This window comes from Rhamphochromis sp. 'chilingali' (assembly GCF_963969265.1).
Source record: "Rhamphochromis sp. 'chilingali' genome assembly, chromosome: 10".
In the NCBI taxonomy this organism is placed as follows: Eukaryota; Metazoa; Chordata; class Actinopteri; order Cichliformes; family Cichlidae; genus Rhamphochromis; species Rhamphochromis sp. 'chilingali'.
Window position 1 is genome coordinate 27,083,811 of NC_137937.1, and position 22,271 is coordinate 27,106,081.

Here is a 22,271-nt window from a genome sequence, read left to right on the forward strand (position 1 = left end):
GTCTGACAAACAGAGATAATATTTCTTCAAAGTACGTCATTAGATATCGTTGCTGTTTTAATTTTAATATAGCAAGCAGCCAGCTATCAACACCCACCTGCTCCTCCTCCACTAACCCAGAAACAGGGACATCACCCTGGACTGACAGTTCTGGCAGGCAACGCTTATAGCTGCAGCAATGCTGGAGAGCCCCCACCTGAGGGGAAAAGAAACAAAAACAAAACAGAATCCGATCTTAAAAATCAATTAATCAACAAGGCGCTCCTCATCCATGAAATGTAACATTTATATGCACACAGACAAGATGCTCAATAATCATAAAGGCAAGAAGGAGATGTGTGGGCATTATGTAAAATACAAAAGTTTTATTGCGTGGCTTCAAGTCTGCAGAAAGACTTGTTATATAACACAAATGAATGAATAAATACATAAAAAAAAAAAAAAGAAAAATGAAATTTGACCTCAAAGTTTGCAAAGCTGTTTAAATATGTGTATGTCAGTACCTCTCTTTCTAACCACAGGCAGAGCTGGTAACGTAGCTTTCCTCCATCCAGTTCGTACCCTGTTGACAGTGTCCGGAGCTCATTGGTCATAATCTTCAAGCACGCTGCAAATTTCAGTTGAGTCACCAGGATATCATCAGACGGTTCAATGTAATCATTGCTGTCCTCGCTCTCCTCAACCAGAGATACTGGTTCGTGGAACACACTACCACTGCCACTCTTGCCATTTTTAGTTTCTTCTTCATCCTCATTTTCTTCATCATCTTTGTCGCTATCCCATTTCAGCTCTAGGGGCTCATCTGGAACTACCACTGACGGCTGGCTCCAATCGAAACTTAACACTGAATCCGACCGGCTGTTTGATAAGCTGTTGCCATCTGACTCATAGCCATTCAGAGCTGACTGACACCAATCCGGGTCCGATGCTTGTCCGTTCCTACTCCCAACACTGAGCTCAGCAGTGTTGCCTGTATCATCCTGGGGTCTAGAATGCTTGCGGACTTTGGGCATCTTGGAGAGGACTTCGAGTGCAAGCATAGGGCACCCTGCATGCAAATGTGCATATGCAGCTGTGAAAAACAGTCTTCTCTCATCCAGGCTGATGGAGTCAGCGCTGCGAACCTCAGCAGTCAGACCAACTTTTGCCTTGTTTGATGAGCCAAAATGCCGGCGAAGGAGGAGTGGGTGAGTACGCAGGTAAGTGTAAAAGTTGAAAACCTCAGGGTTACAAGCCGACACAGAAGAGGTACCTGCCACAGACAGAAAGTTAGACAAAACGGTTTCATCTATTTCTTTGGCGAGTCCTAGCAACAATACCTGCAAAGACAAGCTGTGATATTAGAGGAAAACAAAATACAACTATACCTGACCTAACTGAATCACTGTCAAAGCTTCAGACAACTTCAGGTATGCACTTATGAGAGAACTAATGACTGACAAAACTACCTTATCTTGTCACTCGAATGCAAATACAAGATGGCACCAGTGTTCACGGCAAGGATTTCTGATCACTTCCCAGTTTTATTTAATACTGTAGCGATGTGAATTTGAACAGTGATGGTCCTGTGTGGCAAACGCGCACTATTAACTCCCAGTCAATCGCTCACGTCACGGATGCTTTCCTTGACTCTCCCCTCTCTGATGCTAACTGTAATGGGGTTTTATCAGCGGATGAGCTTGCTAACCTCTTTTATACTACATGCGCTGACATTCTTAACTCTGTGGCACCTCTGAGGATTAAACGTGCCAAATCCTCACAACCCTGGCTAAATGATACTACTCGCGCCCTTAGGCGTGAATGTCGTCGTGCTGAAAGAAAATGGAGGAAAGACAAACTCCATGTCTCTCTGGACATCCTCCATAATTGTTTATCTAAGTATCAAAAGTCTGTTGAAGCTGCCAAACCTGCCTTTTTGTCTAGCATTATTATGACTAATAGCCACAACCCCCGAGCCTTTTTTAATACTTTTAACTCTGTGATAAACCCTCGCACTACCACTTATAGGGATGCCTCCCCTGCTCTTTGTGATACATTCTTAAAGTATTTCTCTGAAAAAATCTCAGCTCTAAGGGCTTCTCATCCATCTCATTCATCATCAGTTTTAGACCCAGTTCCAGCCTCTGAATGCTTGACTGTCTTTCAACAGTTTGAGCCAGTGTCTTATTCTGCTTTAAAAGATATAATTGATCATCTCAAAATCTCTGGTTCCCCGCATGATATTCTTCCTTCTCGTTTCTTTAAGGAAGCTTTACATGTTATTGGTCCTTGTATCTTATCTCTGCTGAATGCATCATTGTCATCAGGTTGTGTACCGTCTGTCTTTAAGCATGCTGTTGTGCAACCTATTATGAAAAAGAAAAATCTTGACCCTAATGGTCTCACTAACTACAGGCCGATCTCCAAACTCCGTTTTATTTCCAAAATATTGGAAAAGGTAGTTCTAAAACAACTTCAGACCTTTTTAGATGCAAATGGTATTAATGAAAAGTTTCAGTCTGGTTTTAAACCTCGCCACAGCACAGAGACAGCCTTACTTAGAGTTTTTAATGATCTTCTTTTAACCGTTGACTCTGGCTATTCCGTGGTTTTAGTTTTACTAGACTTGACTGCTGCTTTTGACACTGTTAACCACAACATTCTTCTATCAAGATTGGAACATGTTGTTGGTCTCAAAGGTACGGTTTTATCTTGGTTTAAATCCTACCTCTCAGAGAGGTCGTTCTCTGTTGCTATGGGGCAACACTCCTCGGCTTCTGCCCCTATTTATTGTGGTGTGCCTCAAGGGTCCGTGCTCGGTCCTGCTCTTTTCTCTTTGTGCATGTTGCCGTTGGGATTAATTTTTAGAAAATACAACATCTCCTTTCACTGTTATGCTGATGATATCCAGATTTATTCACCTTTGAAATCCGATGTGTCTGCTTCTTTGCAACCTCTGTTCAACTGTTTGCATGAAGTTAAAATATGGGTATCGCATAATTTTCTTACATTGAACGAGAATAAGACCGAAATCATAGTCTTTGGTAGTCGCACTCTGCTAGACCAGTTAGCTGATTCCCTAGGCCCTCTCGCTAGCCATCTCTCGCTCACTGTAAGAAACCTTGGAGTGTTTCTGGATGGCTCTTTTAAACTTGAGAAACAGGTCTCCACTGTGGTAAAAAACAGCTTTTCCCAATTGCGTCAGATATCTAAAGCAAAGCCGTTCCTTCCTTTAAAGGACCTTGAAAAGCTTGCCCACGCATTTATCATATCCAGATTGGACTACTGTAACTCCCTTTACTTGGGCCTCCAACACTCTTCTCTTTACCAGCTTCAGTTAATTCAAAATGCAGCTGTGTGTCTTTTAACAGGTACGAGAATCTATGAACGCATAACTCCAATTTTAGCCAAATTACATTGGCTCCCTTTTAAATATCGCATAGATTTTAAAATTCTTTTGTTCACTTTTAAAATTCTGAATAATTTAGCGCCCAGCTATCTTTCTGAACTACTCGACTTATACAATCCCAGCAGAGCACTTAAGATCGTCCAATCACATGGTCCTAGCACAACCTAGGTCTCGACTGAAGTTGAGAGGTGACCAGGCCTTTGCAACCGTGGCACCTAAACTCTGGAATAACCTCCCTGTTCATATTCGTACTGCCGAGTCTATCCAGTCTTTTAAATCACGTCTTAAAACTTTTTACTTTGGCTTTTGATTCTAACTAGTTGGCTGTTCTAGCTTGTTGTGTTGTTACCTATTGTTTGTTGTCCTGTTTTATTGTTTGTTTTAATTGTCTCGTGCTTTTACTGACTGTGAAGCACTATGGTCAACATTGTTGTTTTAATATGTGCTATATAAATAAATTTTGATTTGATGTAGATGGAAGCTCAAAAACTGACAGTTAAATTAGAGGTGAAGCATCATGTTCACTCATTTTCATTGAGGTATAAAAATGTCAGAGTACCTGGCAGCAGAAATGTCTACAGAGTTAAAGAACCGTTTTGCAGTTTTTATAAGCTGTGTTACCTTTGCTAGAACCATACTAAGCATGCTCTGAGAAGCATCATTTACCAACCACATGTCACAGCATTTTAATGTGGGACTGGTTGGGCCCTTAAGTCAAAGTGAGGTTCACTTTAAGTTCATTTCTTCATCCATTCATAATTCATGCTGGTTATAATTTCTTTTAATAAATTGAGCTCTGTGGTCAGAAGGTTCCTTGTGCAATTTCAGCTCACTTAACGAACCAAAAATAGTTGCAAGGTTGTGAATGAGGACTTAACCTTAGTGTGTATTACAATCTGCAGCACTTTCAGTCTACCTCGTGTTATTATCTGACAACCTATATTGGACAGCCCTTTGATATTCTGACAACAAAGGCTATATCAAACAGAAATTTACAAAGGAATCTTTTGACAGGCAGATTCTGGCTGAATTACATTTTTCCATTCATAAATAAAATGGCCCTTGAAACAACTGTTCTATATTTTAAAGGAGTGGTAAGATAAAAATCAGAAAACTGGATTGGATTCCTATATTATACTTAAATTTATCTGAGAAACTCCATTTAGAAAAGCTAAAGTTCACTGTAGACAGCTATTAAAACAAATGTGGTCAGAAATGATGGTATGTGTATGAACCTAAATTTTCACTATGCCCTATTTTCTTGATTTCTTAATTAGCTTAAAAAAAGAAAAAGATTGTAGTAATGTGAATCAGACAGTGAAACCAAGTGTAACAGATCTATTGTTACAAATTTTTTTTTTTATGGAATTTTTCTAGTTAAAGAACATAAAGAGCACAGCAGACCTACCAGTGTCATATCGGTTCTCAGCAGACCCAGATCTGGCAATGTTAGCTTTTTGTTCAAGTAGAGTATCCAAGGCTTTGCTGTAGTCCTCCAGGACCCAGTAAGCCATGCTCCGCAGAAATGGGTCTTGGTGTGCCGGAATCTGAAATTCATGAACTAATTACAACGGCTCATCTTGCGTTTTTTCATGTTATGGATTCAAACATTTGGTATTTTGCTCAAATTATACACTTCAAACTGAAAAAACAACTTTTGGTGTCTGCACACCTGTTTGTCTTGTCCTAAAACATGTCTCTGGAGGATCTTTTTGTAGGTGGATGCCGTCTCAAACTCAAACTCATACAACCTTGAGATCACCAACGCTAGCTGGAGGTCCTGCATTTTCTCTATACACACCTAGAGGACGACAAAGAAGCCAGGTATTTTTTAGCAGTGGATTCTGTTACTGGCAAGACTGAGTGAGGTAGAGCAGATAAATAATACATATGACTTGGTATGTGTTGATCATCTGAAACTGTTGTTTACCTGTCAAAATGGAAAGGAAAGGGCCAAAAATGCAAACAACAAAAGCCTGTGCTCACAGCAAAAACTGAGTGACTAGTTCAAGTTGTTGTGGTTGCTCCCAACTGGGAAGGTGTGAGGTGCATATCAATGAGACTACCTCCCAGTCAGACAGACTTGAGCAAAGTCAATGATAGCCCTTTGCCTGAGTGGTGCTTATTTCCATAAAATGCTTAAAGGGCTTTCAGTTACTCATGCAGATGAAATAATGTGACCCACTGCTTCAGGGACTCACTAAACAGAAATAACCTTGACAAATTAAAGGTTAAACAATCGACATGACCAGGAGCAGCTTTCTGGACATTTCTGTGGCTCGCACTGATTGACGCCAAGCTTTCAAACCACTATTCACAACAAACACATGTTTTCACATTAACTAACCAGCACTCTCCAAATATAATGTAAGAGGCATTAAGTAGAGTCTAAAAAGGGGGTCAGAGATGCTGGTTTATGAATGAGATAACATGCAACTGATAATTCACCCAAAAAGAAGTAGCGACAGCAACACCCAAGAGTCAATTGCCAACATCAAAAATGCTTCAGAGAATTGTGCTAAAAGCTTTTGACAAAGACACCACAGTGGAAATGTATTGAGGTGTTTTAATAATACAAAGAACACCACAGAAATACTGCTGGTGTGCTCTGTTTTTGAGCAATGTGGTTTCTCTGCTTTTGAATAGATCATTAAACATTGCCCTTGACTATGAACTGTTGAGGGAAAAAAAAAAAAAAAAAACAAAACACAAAAAACCCCCAACGCTTACTAAGTTACAGGCAGTTTGCAAATGAAAAGGAGGAGCACTTGACTTAACTCATACTGCAGTAAGGTTTCTAACTGAGGTTTAGCGAGCTGAGATGCGTCGGAGGTGTTGAAGGGAAAAAAGATGGTTCTTGGAAACACTGTTTTATGTCTGTTTTCCACTTGCCTCCACAGCATCCTTAAGGGAGCCGGCTAGAAGGAAGAAGGCTGCAGAATGCTGGAACCGCTGCTTTCCCAGCAGAGAAAAGGCATTTTTCAGTGCTGCTTTTCTCCACCGGTCTTCGCTGAAGTTGTTGTGGAAAAACTCTGTCATTTTAGCATTCTTCTGAGACCTGGGGAGAATGAGATTAGGGATTGAAAGCAGAAATATTAAATTCACTGGTCTTCAGCGTTCTAACATAGCTAGCCTTGGTTAAATCTAGTAACAAATGTGATAACTGTATGTGTATTTCATATGCAAAAATCACGCCAGTTTCATTTACCTGTACAGTCCCCAAACCACTGCCTTCTTTTTCAGTGCAAGGTAAAATATAGCTGCATCCAGAGGATCATTATTTCTCTGAAAAGAAGCCTTGGCAACCTGACAAAATAGAAGGAAAAGTACATTCAGTCTCTCCCACCGCACACCACACAGCATTATCCACAGAACAAGTTGCAAATTTATGGGTCATTTTAGGGAGTAACTCAGTATGCTGCAGTTTAGAGCAGCCTCAGCACAACTGTACTCCCATATACCTGCGAGTATTTCACTTATAAACTGAACACCCATGAGGAAGCAAACAGGCCTAACATACTATTTGACATCCTTCAGAGCTGTTAAGTGTGCACGCTTAAATTATACGGATGCTTTTTTTTGAAGAAAAAAAAAAAAGAAAAGGCAATCTAGATAAAAAAAAAATTAATTGAATCAATTTATTGGTTAATGTTCACTCCGCAAAATACAATCGAAAACCGATGTTACATCGTTCACTGTACGTTGTTCTTTTTTTCATGGGAATAGCCATTAAGATATTACCAAAAAATAGTTTCCCCATTTTGTGTTTATGATCTTCAAACTAGTTTCTAATATGTATTACCATGTAGATCCCATAAATTACCAGATCATGAACTATTTGATCATTAAATCTTTAGTAAGATATTTAAAAAAAAGCAAACTCTTTAATACGCAGATTTATAACCAACTATAGTCTGAAAATTTCTACTTCAAATAAGTCAATTTACAAAAGTGGCACTGGCTCAGGGATTAGCATTTGGGATCCGACAGCTAACTTGTTCGCCTCACCTTTTCAATGCATCTGCGTAACTTGTTAGTGCTGCGAAGCCACCAGCCAACACCCATTGAGCGCAGCTCAGGCCAGGTTGGCTCTCCCTTTTGCATTGCAGGTAGCATGTTCAGGAGTTCTTCCTCAGCTTCAGAGTGGAAACCCCAGGCATAGTGACATGTTGACAAGCCTGCAAAGAGAGGAAAAGGAAATTATAAATCTCTATTTTTACAAGGGGCGATGACATTACTGTGACAGAACGCAGTAAAAAACAAAAATGTCAATAACTTTTGTTTCTGCCCATTCAGGAATTACAGTGATAACAGGGCTATAAAACTACAAGCAGCAAAGCAGAAGTTCACAAAAGACTCAAAATCAAGACCTCGCATCATTTTTGAAGGACATTTGACATAAAAGAGTTTGAAACAACACCACTGTACCTTGCCGCAGTAGTTGTGCTCTGTGGGCTGGAGGCAGCGAAGTAGAGAGGAAAGTGTGAAGTCTGACAGCTAGCAAGAACTTCAGACCGCACTCATCCAATGTCTCTCCCCCTGGAGGTAAAAAGAATGATAACAGAGCTTATTTACTAAATTTTTACCCATCTGAAAAGTCTGTATTTATGTTATCATTTCCTTGCAGTACCTTTGCTCTTGCCCTGGCTGTCATTGAGGTCTATGCTTGTAGAAGCAATGGTGTCAGCCAGTGCCATGAGAGACATCTGCTCCATACGAGTTAATCCTGGCAAACTGGAGTGGAGGAGATGGCTGGACAGAACCTGGGCGTGTTCTGGACCGAAGTATGTAGGACTGTACTGGGACAGGTCTATAACCTGGAGACAGAAAAGGTGCCAACCTGTTAAATTCACTGTTTGATATTTCCAATTTACAAAAGACAATACAGAATCGGTCAATAATGTTACAAAGCAGAATACAGCATCACTGGATTCAATTTCACAACATAAGCATGATATTCTATGTGTAAACTGACTATATAAGCTTTTTCAAATGCAGTAACCTTTTTTTCAAAAATCTAGAGATTAGTTAATAATGTAGATTTTTAATGCATTAATAAGACCCATCATGAAGATTCGACTGGCCTGCTTTTTCAGGCAGGAGTAAATTTAAAATAAACCTTGAGATGCATGTCTTGGCTACCAAGAACAGACGGCCTGTTAGGAGCACTGGGACATTTCCTGCCGTAAAAAGGAGCTTTAGCCAGATGTGACACAGCAGGCAGGAATGAGCTGATGGACCTTTCAGAAAGAGTCTTATTCTCACTGCAGTGTCCCTGGTCCAAGGATGTGTGCACCAAAGATGCATATAAGATGCTTTTCCACCATCCCTGGACTCGCACCAGTTTGCATACAGGGAGAACCGGTCAACCGAGGATGCGATCGCCACAGTGCTGCACACATTACTGAAGCACTTGGAACACAGGAACACCTATGCACGGCTCCTCTTTGTAGACTACAGCTCGGCTTTTAATACCATCCGGCCATACAAACTCCGTCCCAAACTCCACCAACTGGGACTTAACTCCTCTCTGTGCAACTGGATTGTGGACTTCCTCACTAACCGTAGACAGAGTGTCAGAGTGGGTAAGAACACCTCTTCCACCCTTGTGGTCAACACCGGTGCCCCTCAGGGGTGTGTTCTGAGCCCTCTGCTATACACTCTCTTCACCCATGACTGTATTTCCTCCTGCGCGTCCAATCTCATTGTTAAGTTTGCAGATGACACTACAGTGCTCGGACTTATATCCAACAATGATGAGACAAACTATAGGACAGAGGTGCAACAACTAGAGTCATGGTGCCACGACAATAACTTGGTCTTAAACACCAAAAAGACCAAGGAGATCATTGTAGATTTCCGGAAGAGGGGTCATAACAACCATCTGCCTCTCTTCATTGGCAGTGAGGCGGTGGAGAGGGTGAGCAGTTTTAAATTCTTGGGGGTAACTGTGACCGAGGACCTGTCCTGGGGCAACCATATCACCTCAGTTGTACGGAAGGCCCAACAGCGCCTCTACTACCTGAGGAGACTGCGGAGCGCACACATTCCCAGATCTCTGATGTTGAACTTCTACAACTGTGCCATCAGCAGCGTTCTGACGTATGGATTTCTAGTGTGGTTCCCCAGCTGCACCAAGGCCGATCAGCAAGCACTCCAGCGGGTGGTGAAAGAAGCTGGCAGAATTATTGGAACAAGTCTGCCAGAGATCAGTAATATCTTCCCCACTCGCTGTCTGAGGAGGGTGCACAGTATCCTGCGGGACCAACATCACCCTGCGCGCCACCTTTTCCATCTGCTGCCCTCAGGGAGAAGGTACAGGTCTATACAGGCCAGAACATCCAGACTGGCCAACAGCCTGTATCCACAGGCTGTGAGGCTCCTGAACTCTCTGCCCCCCTCTCACGGACAATAACCATCGAATTTCCCAGAGGAACCCACCCGAGGGATTAATAAAGTTCTATCTTATCTTATCATATCCAACTTCTTAATAGCAATGAACTGGTCTGCATTGGTGCATCATATCTTTATTCTCTTCCCCCTCCTGCCCCCCCCCCTCTTTCTTAAATAGATAACTATCATATCTGATATCATATCTCACAGTACAATAATATTGAATGGGTTGCATTGTTGTATTTTGTCATGTTTCTCAGGTCTTTGTCTGAATTTCTACGAACATTATTGCTAAGGATTGTCTTATTGCATTGGAGTCACACTGGGTTAAATATGTACACTTGGGTTTTAAGGGGTATTTATTATTTTCTTCTTTTTTTTGGGTTGTATGGATTTCATTGTTTCATTGTTCTTGACAATGACAATAAATAAATAAATACTAAAATACTAAATACTAAATGGGCCAGCATAAACAGATTAAAAATGTGTTATTTTTATATCGTACTAAAGCAAATTTCTAGAATTAATATGAATACCGCTTGCCAAAAAACAAGTGCTTTCAGGACTGGGTGATAATATGTCGATTATTGATCTTGCAGCAGTAAATCCTTCTGCATAAAACATCTGAGTCTGCATGTCTAAATGAACCCAGTGTCACAAAGTTTTCACAACAGCACAGAAAATCAGTTTTCTTAGAAAATTAACAGTCATGTCATTTGCATGCACTGAATGGTAGGGAGAGAGTCCCAGTTTGGAATAATGCTTTCTGTAATCTATACAATGGAATACCGAAAGAGCTCACCTTATTTCCTGTTTTCTCTTGATCACTGTCCAGGGGGTCCAGATCCATCACGTTGGGTGTGTGAAAGAGCTCATCATAAGCATCGGTGTGGCTGGAACCATGCCCACTATCTCCACTCACACTGCCCACTTTATCTGTAAGGAAGTGTAGGACAGAGTTAAATAACATGAGACAAGTATTTCACAAGAGGCCTGAAGAAAAGTATCCTCCTGCTGGGAAGATGGCAGATTAAAATATCAGAGAGCTTTAAAAAACAACAACAACCCTCAAACTGTATACATGCATTTGCTTTCATTCTTTTCACCATGTATCCCCAGACAGATAATGAGGGAAAATCTGAAAGAAGTGTAGTTGTTATTCTCAGTTTCTTCACCTTAAGGCGAGGTGGTTAATAATAGTAACTGGTTTTACAATATAAATACCATTTCTTTGTTCTTGTTTGTGTACCTGCTTTAATGCATATCTGCAGAACATTTTTGATTTCTGACAAATATGCAGGCATACTCTCAAAAAGTCATAAACATTCATTTTCAATTCAGCACTATCAAACTGTCACCACTGGTCTAGCTTTATGTTCAGGGCTGTTATTGCCTCCAGAGGAATAAGCCCTATTCACATGGGATTGGTGTTAACAAGGGACTTTATGTATGACCTTTAAAAATACCCCCCAACATCTACGTTTTATGCTGCATATTCACGTGGCATGAAAAGTCTGTGTTTCACTCAGATTTACTGACGTCTCTCGATACCCCTGGGGACCTAATATTAATATTAATTAGTGCTGTCAAACTTAACACGTTATTAAAGCTGTCATCATGATTAATGCGATAAAAAAAATTTAACGCTATTAATGCATCTGGAGTGCAGAATGACTCAAAATCCCTGAAATATTTCTGTCCACGCATTTCGGGCAGTTTGTCCAAGTAGTTACCTTCACACATGCGCAAATGGGCAGTTGATCTGGGAGTAACGGCCAGCTGAACCAATCACATTGTGCAAGAAGGAATTTTCTTTTCACCGAAGCACTTGCAGCTTAAAATATGACATTGATGCGAAGCATATGTTAGTCGGGGATGCTGCTAGGACTTTGGCTAACACGTCATCCAGCTTCCGACAAACCACTCACGGAGCATCGGGGACTCAGTAAGTCTACCTCACGGTACCGTTCCGTGAGTCGTTTGGTACCGGGCCGCGAGAGTTGAGGCTCGGGTGTGAAATGTATGGTTTTCAGGGTTTTTAGCGTTATTTTTTTATCGTTATCTCGGTTTTCCTGGGTCTTTTCACGTGTGTTGTGGATAAAACTTCTTTTTTTCCCGTACCGGTACTAGTTTTATTTTGTTGTATTTATCCGCGACACCTTAAAGGCCGGTCCGTGAAAATATTGTCGGGCATATACCAGTCTGTGGCGCAAAAAAGGGTTGGGGACCGCTGCTTTACATAGCTTTGGTTCCTCGTTTCAAGGACTTTAAGTGCCTCCCCAGGCGTGACAGAGAGAGAGTGTTTACAGAGTTTTTTGTTAACATGAATGTTCAAGATGTTCAATAAACATGTTAAATGCATATATTTTCCCTTTTTTTTCTGAGTCTGTTTGCTCATGCAAAATGAAATGTGATTAACGTAGATTAAAAATGAATGATATTTAATTGTGATTAATCAAAATTAATCTACAGTAACCCTGTGATGAGTCCGATTAAAAATTGTAATTGTTTGAAAGAACTAACATATATATATTATATATTAGTGTATACTTACCTATTAGTATGTAGGTTTTTAAAGTTTTAAAAAGAACCTGTGCTAAAACTATTCAAATTCTCTTTGAATTTAAGCACACATTCTTTGTGTTTATTCTCCATTTACTTCATTATATTGCATAAATGTCTGTTACAAGCTTAAATATAAAGTTGAAAAAGCCAGCTAGCCAGGCTATTGATCAAGTAATTGCAATTAATCACGATTAATTAGAGAAAATTGTGAGATTAATTAGTTAATTTTTTTAATCTATTGACAGCACTAATATTAATATTAATAAGCTGCCACATAACTGCCGAGCATGTTAAAAAAAAAGGCAACAAGTTCTTTACAAAATGCTGCCAAGCAAGTCATGCTTCTGACTTTTGTTATTCTGATGGATTCAAGCTCGCCTTTTACCTTTCATTTATTTTCATTCAACTGCCAACAGAGCATCCATAATGCTGTTTATAGAAAATATCAAAGAAATCAGTGACATCCTGATTATTAGTGGACTTATACTATCACAGAACATCTTTGTTTGATGAAGTATGTTATGTTATTAGCTGTGGAACATTTACTTTGAATCAGGTCACAGTTGACTTCTGCAATCATTACATAGAGGTCCCAAGATAAACGGTAAATGGACTGGTTCTTTTATAGCACTTTGCTATTCCACTTGAGCACTCAACGAGCTTTATACAACAAGTCTCAAATAATAATATTAGACTTGTGTGAATAAGGCTTCAGTCTTAGTCGTGAAATGCTTTCACCTGCAGAGTGCCAGGTCAACAAAGGAAAACAAAAAGGCAAAAACAGCAGCAAAAAGTAGAAAAACAAAAAAGCCAAGGCTTATGCTTTTGTACCCATGGTGCAGAGTGTTCTTGTTCACCAAGTCTTCTTGTTCTTCTGCTTTCAGTTGCTCCCGGTCCCTTGCATCGTCTTCTATCACACAGCCTTCTACATCTCGTCCTTCATTACATCCATAACCTTCTCTTTTCCTGCTGCCTGGCACACTTCATACACTTTTCTCAGACAGGCATGAACATTTTCACACTTTTCTCTCTTGTTTAAACACCCTCAAAGTTCAAACCTTTGTAGAAAACTAAGTCCAGTATTATAGAATGAAACCAAAGATCAAACCCTGTTTTCAGGCTACCGCACATGCCTTTGACAGTACAAAATGTTTTGTTGATATTGTTGTGTTTGTTGGGGAGAAAACGTACAAACAGTACAGCACTTCAGAGTCACACTGCTAGCGATCAAAGATTTATGTAAATGTGACTGTACAGGAGACACTGCACGGAGGAGACTGAATGACAATGGTCTACAGCCAATCAGGACGGAGAACACAACACGCTGTTAAAAAAAAAAGAAAAAAAGAAAGAAAAAAAAAAAGCATGCAAAATTGCACAGAAAAAATCCGAGAAACAGCGAGGCCGCGAAAAGTGACCCGCGTTATAGTGAGGGACCACTATTCTCAAATCACATGCTGTATATACCCACCAGGTTTTGGTGTGTCGTCATCAGCTCCTAGAAGGGCGTAAAGAGGCAGTGGAGGGATGGAGCTTATCTCTGTGTAGTCAGCGGACGAGTTCTCTGCTTTGCTGAACATCTTCTGATCCGTGGCTGTGCTGCCCCCAACACTGATGGTTCGAGACCGCACACGTTTTTCGGGACTGGTGGAACTGTCTTGAAGTGTTATGATTTCTCCAGCAATGCATTTCACGAGATGGGAGAGGATAGCTTTGGCACGGTGAACCTGAAGACAGATGAACAATATCAACATAATAAATCAGAATACATTTCAGATTTTGTTCAGCAACCACAACAAAAGCAGTTTTTGGAAATTTTCATGGCTTTTAATTGTATCGGTCCACCTTACTACTGCTTAAGCTATTGTGGAAATCAGACAACTATTATTAAAAGTTTTTTTTTAATAAAATATTAAACAGCCCATAAATAATGCTTCTTTGGTGCTTCAAACATATTGTAGCGATACCAAATAGCAGACTTTGGCATGTACTGATTATACAGTTTACTCAGCACTTAGTTCTGTCAGGAAATCTCAAGAAACTACACTGGAAGCTCCATTAGCTGAAGCAACACGCAGGTAACTGGAAGCCAGCTACTTAATACTTCAATCCAATTTAGTCAAACACATCATCGACAAATGCATCCTGTGTACCCACGCAGGGGTTAAAGAGGGATCTGAAATGGCATTCAAGGTCCTTCAATTACTGAGTAATTAGATTTGACCGGAAGTTTAATACAAAATGAGCTCAGGTTTCATATCCTGCAGTTCACTGGTCCTTTTAGCTGATGCCACACAGAGCCATTGATTAAGTAACTTACTCAATGGCGCTGATGTAATAGAGATATTGGATGAGAAATTTGATCTGTACACGACAAGTTATCTGGATATTCCACACACTAAAATCTTTTTGAGTTTTTACAAATGAAAAGACAATAAACAATTAAAAACAATTTAAGGTTTACACTGGACAGTGAGTGGGTAGTTTACTCTGTTGTGGTTTAGTTTATAGTGACTGACTATGTTGAACAGGTGCAGTGTGGACTGTGTAATCCTTTAGGTCCCAGGTAGCAACAGAGACAGTGAGAAAGATACACTAATCAATTCTCAACTGAAATTAATGACATAATTTTATAAGAGCAGAGTTAATGGTAGAAGTACAACGAACCTATAGCATCAACTAAAGTAAATTTGGCAAGATTATATTGTCCTAATGTTATTTTATTAAAGAAAAATAAAATCAATCTAACTTCAAACACAAAGATGGACTAAAGAACATATACAAGTTTACTACATTATTTTTAGTTGGAAAACAGTGTCATGGGAGGGGGGGGGGGAAGAGGAAGGAATAAATAAATACTAATATGAATGGGGGGGGGGGGGGGGGGAGAGTATCAAGAGTAAAGAGAATAGAGAGAGAAATAGACAGAATGTAATCTTGAAGACCGAAAGAAAACAGGAAATGAGAGACGGGGAGCAGGATATTGAAAGCAGAGACACACAGAAAAGGAAGCTGGAAGAAAGAACACAGGGGACAAAGGAAAAAAGATAGAGCACACAAGCAAAAACATCTGACAATACACAAATAGATCAGACACATACACACGCAGGTCCAAGTATTTAGACAATGACATTTTTTTGTAGTTTCTTGCCACCACCGTGGATTTCAAATCAAAGAATCAAGATGTGACTGAAGAGCAGACTTTCAGCTCGAATTCAAGTATTACAATATACAAAAGTAATACAGTAACTGTTCAGGAATTAGAGCCATTTTTACACACAATCCCTCCCATTTTAGAAGCTCAAAAGTAATTGGAGACTAGACTTACACTTAAAAAAAAGCCTATTACTGCTAAAGACTGAGTACAAAAAGTAATTGAGTAATTTATTTAACTTACCTTCCCTAGGTCCATAAGCTCTAGCAACTGTACAGGGTGGTATTGGGGTAGAGTTGGAAAAAGTTGGTGAGCTGCTTCAAAAAGACCAGAATCTTCCATTTCTACAGGTAAGTCATAAGCGGTTTTCTTCCCACTGAGCTTCTGAGCCAGACTCGTCATTGATCGTGTCAGGGTCTTTTTGGGAAGAGAAAGTGAAGAAGTGGGGGCCCCAGGGCTGAGACCCTCCTCCTGGCACTGTCTGACAGCTGAGACTATGGAGGAAACACTGCTGCTGATGTCTTTGTCCTGGGCAACTGTGACAGTCGGTTTGGGTGGTGCTGGAGGCTGCCACTGAGAGTACACGTGCATTTCACACTCCATGCCAACTACCAAGATTCCATCTCGTACCCAGGACAGGGAGACTGGGATAGGTGGTGAGCCTTCGACAGAGGAGAACAGACTGACCGATCGAAGCAGAACCAGGCGAGACAAGCTTTGGTCTCTATTAGCATCAGAAGACACTCCCAGATCTGGAGGCTTTCCAGACAGACGACCATATATATATATCTTTGTCCCAATGCCAACAGTCAGAATGTGTGATCCATCCTCCTGGGAAACCCAGTCCAAGTGAACCAGACTCTTACCAGTAGAACCAAGACAGTTCTCGTTTTGTATGGATAAATCCATGTTACTTGGAATGCTGGCACTTGCAGTGGTACTACTACTTAAAGGATAGCTGGACATAGGGTCTGTATTGTCCAATACTATGGTCTGCTCCAGAATCCACTGCGAACCACCAGTGGACTCGCACTGAAAGATGCCAATGTGGACCAGCGGCTCTCGAGTGCTTGCATTAGGGCTGTGAATGGGTTTTGGGCTATGCGGCACATTAAGGGTCGGGGTCAGGTGGGTGTTGGTGGTGCTGTAGTTTACAAATGGGGAAGATGCAGAGGCTGGGGGAGAAGTCAGAGGTCCATGAGCATTCAGATGAGGAGATAGGTTCAGAGGTGTGCTAGGCATCTGCTTGTAGGCAACTGCAAACCGTCCAGCGTGACAGCAGCTGACCTCAATGGGCCGGCCTGGCACACTTACTGCACTGCTGCTGGGAAGTTTTTCCTCCACCAGGAGAGGCCATTCCTCCCACTGGTACACCAAGTTGTCCACAGTGGGGGGTTCTGTTGTCATGACATTACACCTCCAGAAGCGCACCTTACCATCAGAACAGAAAGTAGCAAGGAGATAAGGCACGTGGCCGGCTGGAAGAGAACATGACGCACTCAGGTGACCTGAGAAGAAAAGTAATGCACCATTAGCAAAGAAAGATTTGATCTATAATATCATTAGAGTTAAATTTCTGTGATTTATTCAATTTTGAAAACATTTGGCAGATATATTAAAAAAAAAATACAATGTAAACGAAACAAAAGATTGCCTTCGTCTATTCTTATGTTTCATTCCAATAATGTTAGCAGCAGCTTTTTACTCAGGCCTCTTTCAGCCATACACGCTTTTCTTAATCTACAAGTCGGCTTCCTGTCTCACTGTGCACCCTGCTCATTTTTATCTTAACAGTGTTGCCACAATCTTACCAACTTTGACCTAAAAACCTTGACCTAAAAAACATTTATGCACCATGTTCAACACAGAACAAGCCTGAATGCATTCTTTCATATTAAGGTGCAAGTACACACTAAATTATAACTCAGTTCACAAAAATACACCACTGCCTTAGTAAACAACCTAAAGAAAAATAAAGAGAAAAATAAAATCCAATACACTTTTTGCACGAAGCACCCTCTTTTAGACTGTCTTAGGTTCTCACTGTATCCAAACTAATCTTATAGAAGCATTAAACCACTTCATTTGTGAAAAGAAAATAAGTGTACATTATAAATTGATTTAAGTGCAGGAGAAAGCAAAGTCACAATCAGGTATTTCGACACTCTAGCACCAACAATGGACCATAAACATCACACATTGGAAGAGACACAGTGGTTGGTGGTTTACACCGCCTCATCAAAATCATTAACAACTCAACTTCAAGGGGAATTCTTTACATGATGCAGACAGAGCCTGTGATACCACAGGTCAGATCAAACACTAATAATTATCAACTGAGTTCTGATGGCAATCCGAGTTTGTTGGTAGCTTTCAGCTGTTTTCTTTTTTAAGTGTTTTTCTGTGATTCTTACATTCCACTCATAACGTTTTTCATCAATTCATAATCACATGTCACAACAGAGGAAACGTCATTAATTACTTATAATAAATCATCCCCAATACAAGGACATTGATGGTGAAATAAAAGGAAACTACGATGTGCACTTTACTTCAGACTGGTAAGATGTCATTTATACGCAACGGTTTAATCATTTTTGATGGGTTTACTCAAGAGTGTGTATGGATGTTGTCCTATGACTACATATAGCATATAGACTACATATTAGCTTTCTCTAAATATCAAAATTGAACCATCCCGTTAGGAAAATGCTGCACAAACTGTTATGTCTCGCTTACTGTATTGACAAGTCTCGCCAATAAAAAATGCTAAGTACTGCACCGATTGTGTGGTGGGTATGTCTGAATAATTTCATGTGATTTCATGATATTTCATAAGATTTAATGCCTAAAATGACTTTAGTGAGTAACTTCTTCCATCATTAGCTAGCCGATCAATTATTTAGAGTTTAGGTTCAAGCTGCAACATTGAACCTTAGCATGCATCAATATGCATAAGGAAACAAAGTGGTTTTGCTTTGCGTCCTTGGAATAAGAATGCCTGTCCTCATTGTCCCTCACCTGCCGAGGGAGTAACACTGATGGCTTCCACTTCTGCTGGAAGAGCCAGCTCTTGGCTGTACAGCCTGTGTGTTGTGAGGCTGAGACGACAGGCACTCTGCAGATTGGAAGTGCAGGATTTACTCTTCTGAGTTACCGGAGAACTGGGTGCGTCATAGACAAACTGAGAGCTGTTCAAGGGAGAAGTCGTGGTGAGATCCTTATGAGCTGCAGTCTCCTCTGTGGGCATACAAAAAGTGGGAATATATTTAGAACAGTTAGGCTTGGTCAAATCCATTCACCATTACTACACTTCATCAGAGTCATTATTTGAAAAATCTATAAAAACAAATCTTTCAACAGATGAATCACCATCTGGCTAAAGCACACTGTGATACTGGAGGTCTCTTTCAATCATTAGAGATACTTTTAGTAATTTTACAACTTTTACACAGCAGACTTGTAATAAAGATTGCAAGGGAGACAAATCTGGACTTGGAACTTAAAAAATGCAAGGCATCTACAGTGATAAAGTTATTACTTAGTTACTAATTATAATTTTGCAACGCTTCCAGCTCTTTTAACCCTTAAAAACTTCCCTTTATGGTCTGCAATCATTTATTTTGGCTAAGGTTAGACAGGATGGCAGAAAACCTCTCTTACATCACCCAACTTTTAGGGTGTATGAGTGTATAAGTACCCACCCATAGTGACTGGTCGAGCAGCAAGATGGAGATGCCACATGTGGAGCAGTGAGCGACCTGTTGGGCTTAATTCTACCACCACCAGAAAAAAGCGGGCTGAGAAGGCTGGTTTACTGGAGGCTGCAGGGGGGGAGAAACCCACACAGTGATTTTTTTAATGAAAGATGCAAGCAGCTGCTATTAAATACAGGCATGAAAACTAGGAAAAATAGGTTTTTACCCGTGCGAGGAGAGTCGGGAGTTTCATGTATGCTCTCCGTTATCTCAGTGCCAAGAATCAGATGTTCCTCAAAAACATGCAGGAGCTGTGTCTCCTTCCCCTGCTGCAGAGAACAGCAGCAGATATTGTCAAACTACATCAGATGTAGACTCTGAACATCATTTTCTGTCTACACACTGACATAGACACAGGCTGTATTAATAGTACATGCACAAAGACACGCACACCCTAAGGAGACGAGGGAGGTTTTTTTTGCCTTTTATTATTGTGGTTGACCTTTCAGCGACTCAGGCCACAGCCGAATGCTTCATGCCACAAATGGTTTGCAAGTCAACAATGGGGTTTTTTTTTGGTTTGTTTTCAGGGGAAAACCTTCAAAGATTCTGACAATGTCTGTCTACTGTTAGATGAGACAATCAGAAAGTCCCCAAATAAAGGAGGTTGAACTTTGTTTAGTGTGAGAAAACAATTCGGTTCTCTTGGACTCCGTGTATACTTACAAAGTCAGTAATGGCATCCAGTTCTATAATACACCCTGGTTTTGCTGTGGACTGCTGACTGATGATGTTGAAAACCTCCCCAACATATTTCTGAAAGGTGACAAACACACACAAAAAAAATCATCTGCATATATTTATAAATTAGTATTACACAGTTTAAATATGCAAGGAAATTATTTTACCAATTTGAAAATCACTTAACATCTTGCAACTGACGGCTAACAGGTGGGATAGTAAACGCAATAAAAGAAATGCAAAAAAAAAAAAAAAAACCATTTATATAACAATTTCTCCTCTTCTTGCTGCATACTACTTTTTTCCCTGAGTTTTAAATGTTTCACTGCAATTAATGTTTCATGTTATATAATTTCGCCTGCAGTCATTTTTCTCCAAGTCATCTCAGGCCAACACTAGTAATAACAAAATGGCAAAACAGTGACGTACATTATTTGACAGATTCTATAAATGGCTGAGTGTTGCTATTAATGTGCATGAAAATTGTCAGGCTTGATCACTTACTGATATTTCCGGATTGGAGAGCTCACTCAGAAGTTTCTTAGCCTCAATGACAGCCTGATAAAGCCTGAGTGATTGGCCATCACTTGCCACGAAGCAGGCACTGGGAGAGTTACAGTACAAACCTAAAAAGAAAAACAATTGAATGTTACCACTATTATGCTTGTTTTTTCTAAATAAATATGTCAAGCGAACACTACTGAGATTTAACATTCACTCATGTTTAATTCAGAAAATCTGAAGTCATTTGGTAAAGTAAGTTGCTTTTGTACATTTATCTACAATGCACAGTAGATGTGTCAAGTGGACTAATAACCACACATGGAGACTCGTCTCAGACCTACTCTTAGTTGGACATAGTTAACTATATAGAAAACAATAACAATAAACAATCCTTCACATCAATCAACCCTCCCAAACAAAAAACAAAAACCCCCCAAAAAAACCCAAAACAAACAAAAAAATCTCATTACTGCCTTTTTGCTAAGGCAACACACAATAAAGTACTTAGCAATCTGACCAGTAATAATATTTTCTCACCTAAACAGCTGCTGGGAATGAGTGTGGGCAGCCAGGCTACATTAGCAAATGCTGATGCATGGAGAGAATTGATTCTAGCAAGCTCCGAGACCCCGCCTGACAACGACAGCGGGCCGACGGGGTCCACTCTCCATAAAATCAGCTCACTGTAGATCGCATTGGGATCCTGGGAAACCATACCCAGGGACACCCGCGTGGGTCGTGACCCACAAGATAGAGATGCAGAATGAGAAAAACCAGAGGAGGAGGCCTCTGGAGGAACCAATATGCTGTCTGCCTCTGGCGTCCTCAAGGCATTGTGGTGTGAGGTGGTGAGGAGAAGAGGGAGCAGCGAGTGACAGGCCAGGTCATTGAGGTGAAAGCGGTGACCACAGTACCGTGACTTGTGAGAGACACTGAGCACAGTCGAGAAAGCAGAGTCCTCTGCAAAGCTGACTGCCCACTGGTTTAAAGAGCCATCAGCATGTTTGGAGATCATAAGGACATTGGGGGTAAATATGCTTAATCGAAGACTACTGCTGGGTGCAGATTTTCCTTGACCTCCGTAGCTTATTAGAGCAGATTTGGCTTGAGGCAATGTGCTCCCAGGCGGTCGCTGTCTGCCATGTTGGATAGCTAGATCCACGTTCTTGTTGCAGGCATACATTACCACACTTTGGCTCAGGGAGATGGCGTCACCTGCGGGGAACGCTACAGGAATGCGGGATGCAAACGACACCTGAGACAGAAAGAGATGTCATAGCAATGTCATCAAAAGTGACTGTAATTTGCAGCTCAGATTTAAAGAGGAGGACTAATTAAACTAATTAAAACAGCCAGGCCTAAAAAATGAATGCCAATGAAACCTGAGATTCAGTTTTGTGCCTGAATGACCAGATTCTCTGTCCTCATTATTTTTACTGCTCATAAAAATGCACTAGGGCATGTCTGAATTTGATATGAAGTCATAGACAAGTACAATATATTTGTGTGAGTCGCCAGATGAGAAGACATTAGAACAAGTACACCATCACAACTGTGAAAATAAATCACAACCTTACTCTGATGATAAATTAATGATTTCCCACAAAGCACTTTCTGAAATTCTGAATATAAACAAATAACTAAATAGAAAACTGTTTAATCTAAAGGTTAAAGTTATATTTTGAGCAGAATTCAGAATTCAGTTACCTTTGATTGCTGCATGATTATGGTCAAATGATTAACAATTATTTTGATCAATATTGAGATCACTGTTATTTATTGATTATAGTGGAAAAAAGGTTTTAATTACAATTTTCATTAAACATAA

General features: G+C 40.3%; 1 protein-coding gene across 4 annotated transcripts in view; it reads right to left on the minus strand.

The window, feature by feature from the left end:
- dmxl1 (Dmx like 1) overlaps window positions 1–22,271 on the minus strand; it is a 67,531-nt gene that overhangs the window by 28,019 nt on the left and 17,241 nt on the right. For all 4 annotated transcript variants that reach the window (XM_080895189.1, XM_080895188.1, XM_080895190.1 and 1 more), the window contains exons 13-30: window positions 20,981–21,698; window positions 20,444–20,565; window positions 19,925–20,014; window positions 19,425–19,527; window positions 19,205–19,324; window positions 18,522–18,740; window positions 15,744–17,008; window positions 13,818–14,073; window positions 10,584–10,717; window positions 8,019–8,205; window positions 7,817–7,927; window positions 7,397–7,566; window positions 6,597–6,694; window positions 6,281–6,446; window positions 5,061–5,189; window positions 4,797–4,935; window positions 504–1,252; window positions 98–196 (exon numbers count right to left, since the gene is read on the minus strand). In XM_080895189.1, coding sequence (XP_080751315.1) covers window positions 98–196; window positions 504–1,252; window positions 4,797–4,935; window positions 5,061–5,189; window positions 6,281–6,446; window positions 6,597–6,694; window positions 7,397–7,566; window positions 7,817–7,927; window positions 8,019–8,205; window positions 10,584–10,717; window positions 13,818–14,073; window positions 15,744–17,008; window positions 18,522–18,740; window positions 19,205–19,324; window positions 19,425–19,527; window positions 19,925–20,014; window positions 20,444–20,565; window positions 20,981–21,698 — 4,875 coding nt within the window. The remainder of the gene's footprint in view (window positions 1–97; window positions 197–503; window positions 1,253–4,796; window positions 4,936–5,060; window positions 5,190–6,280; window positions 6,447–6,596; window positions 6,695–7,396; window positions 7,567–7,816; window positions 7,928–8,018; window positions 8,206–10,583; window positions 10,718–13,817; window positions 14,074–15,743; window positions 17,009–18,521; window positions 18,741–19,204; window positions 19,325–19,424; window positions 19,528–19,924; window positions 20,015–20,443; window positions 20,566–20,980; window positions 21,699–22,271) is intronic.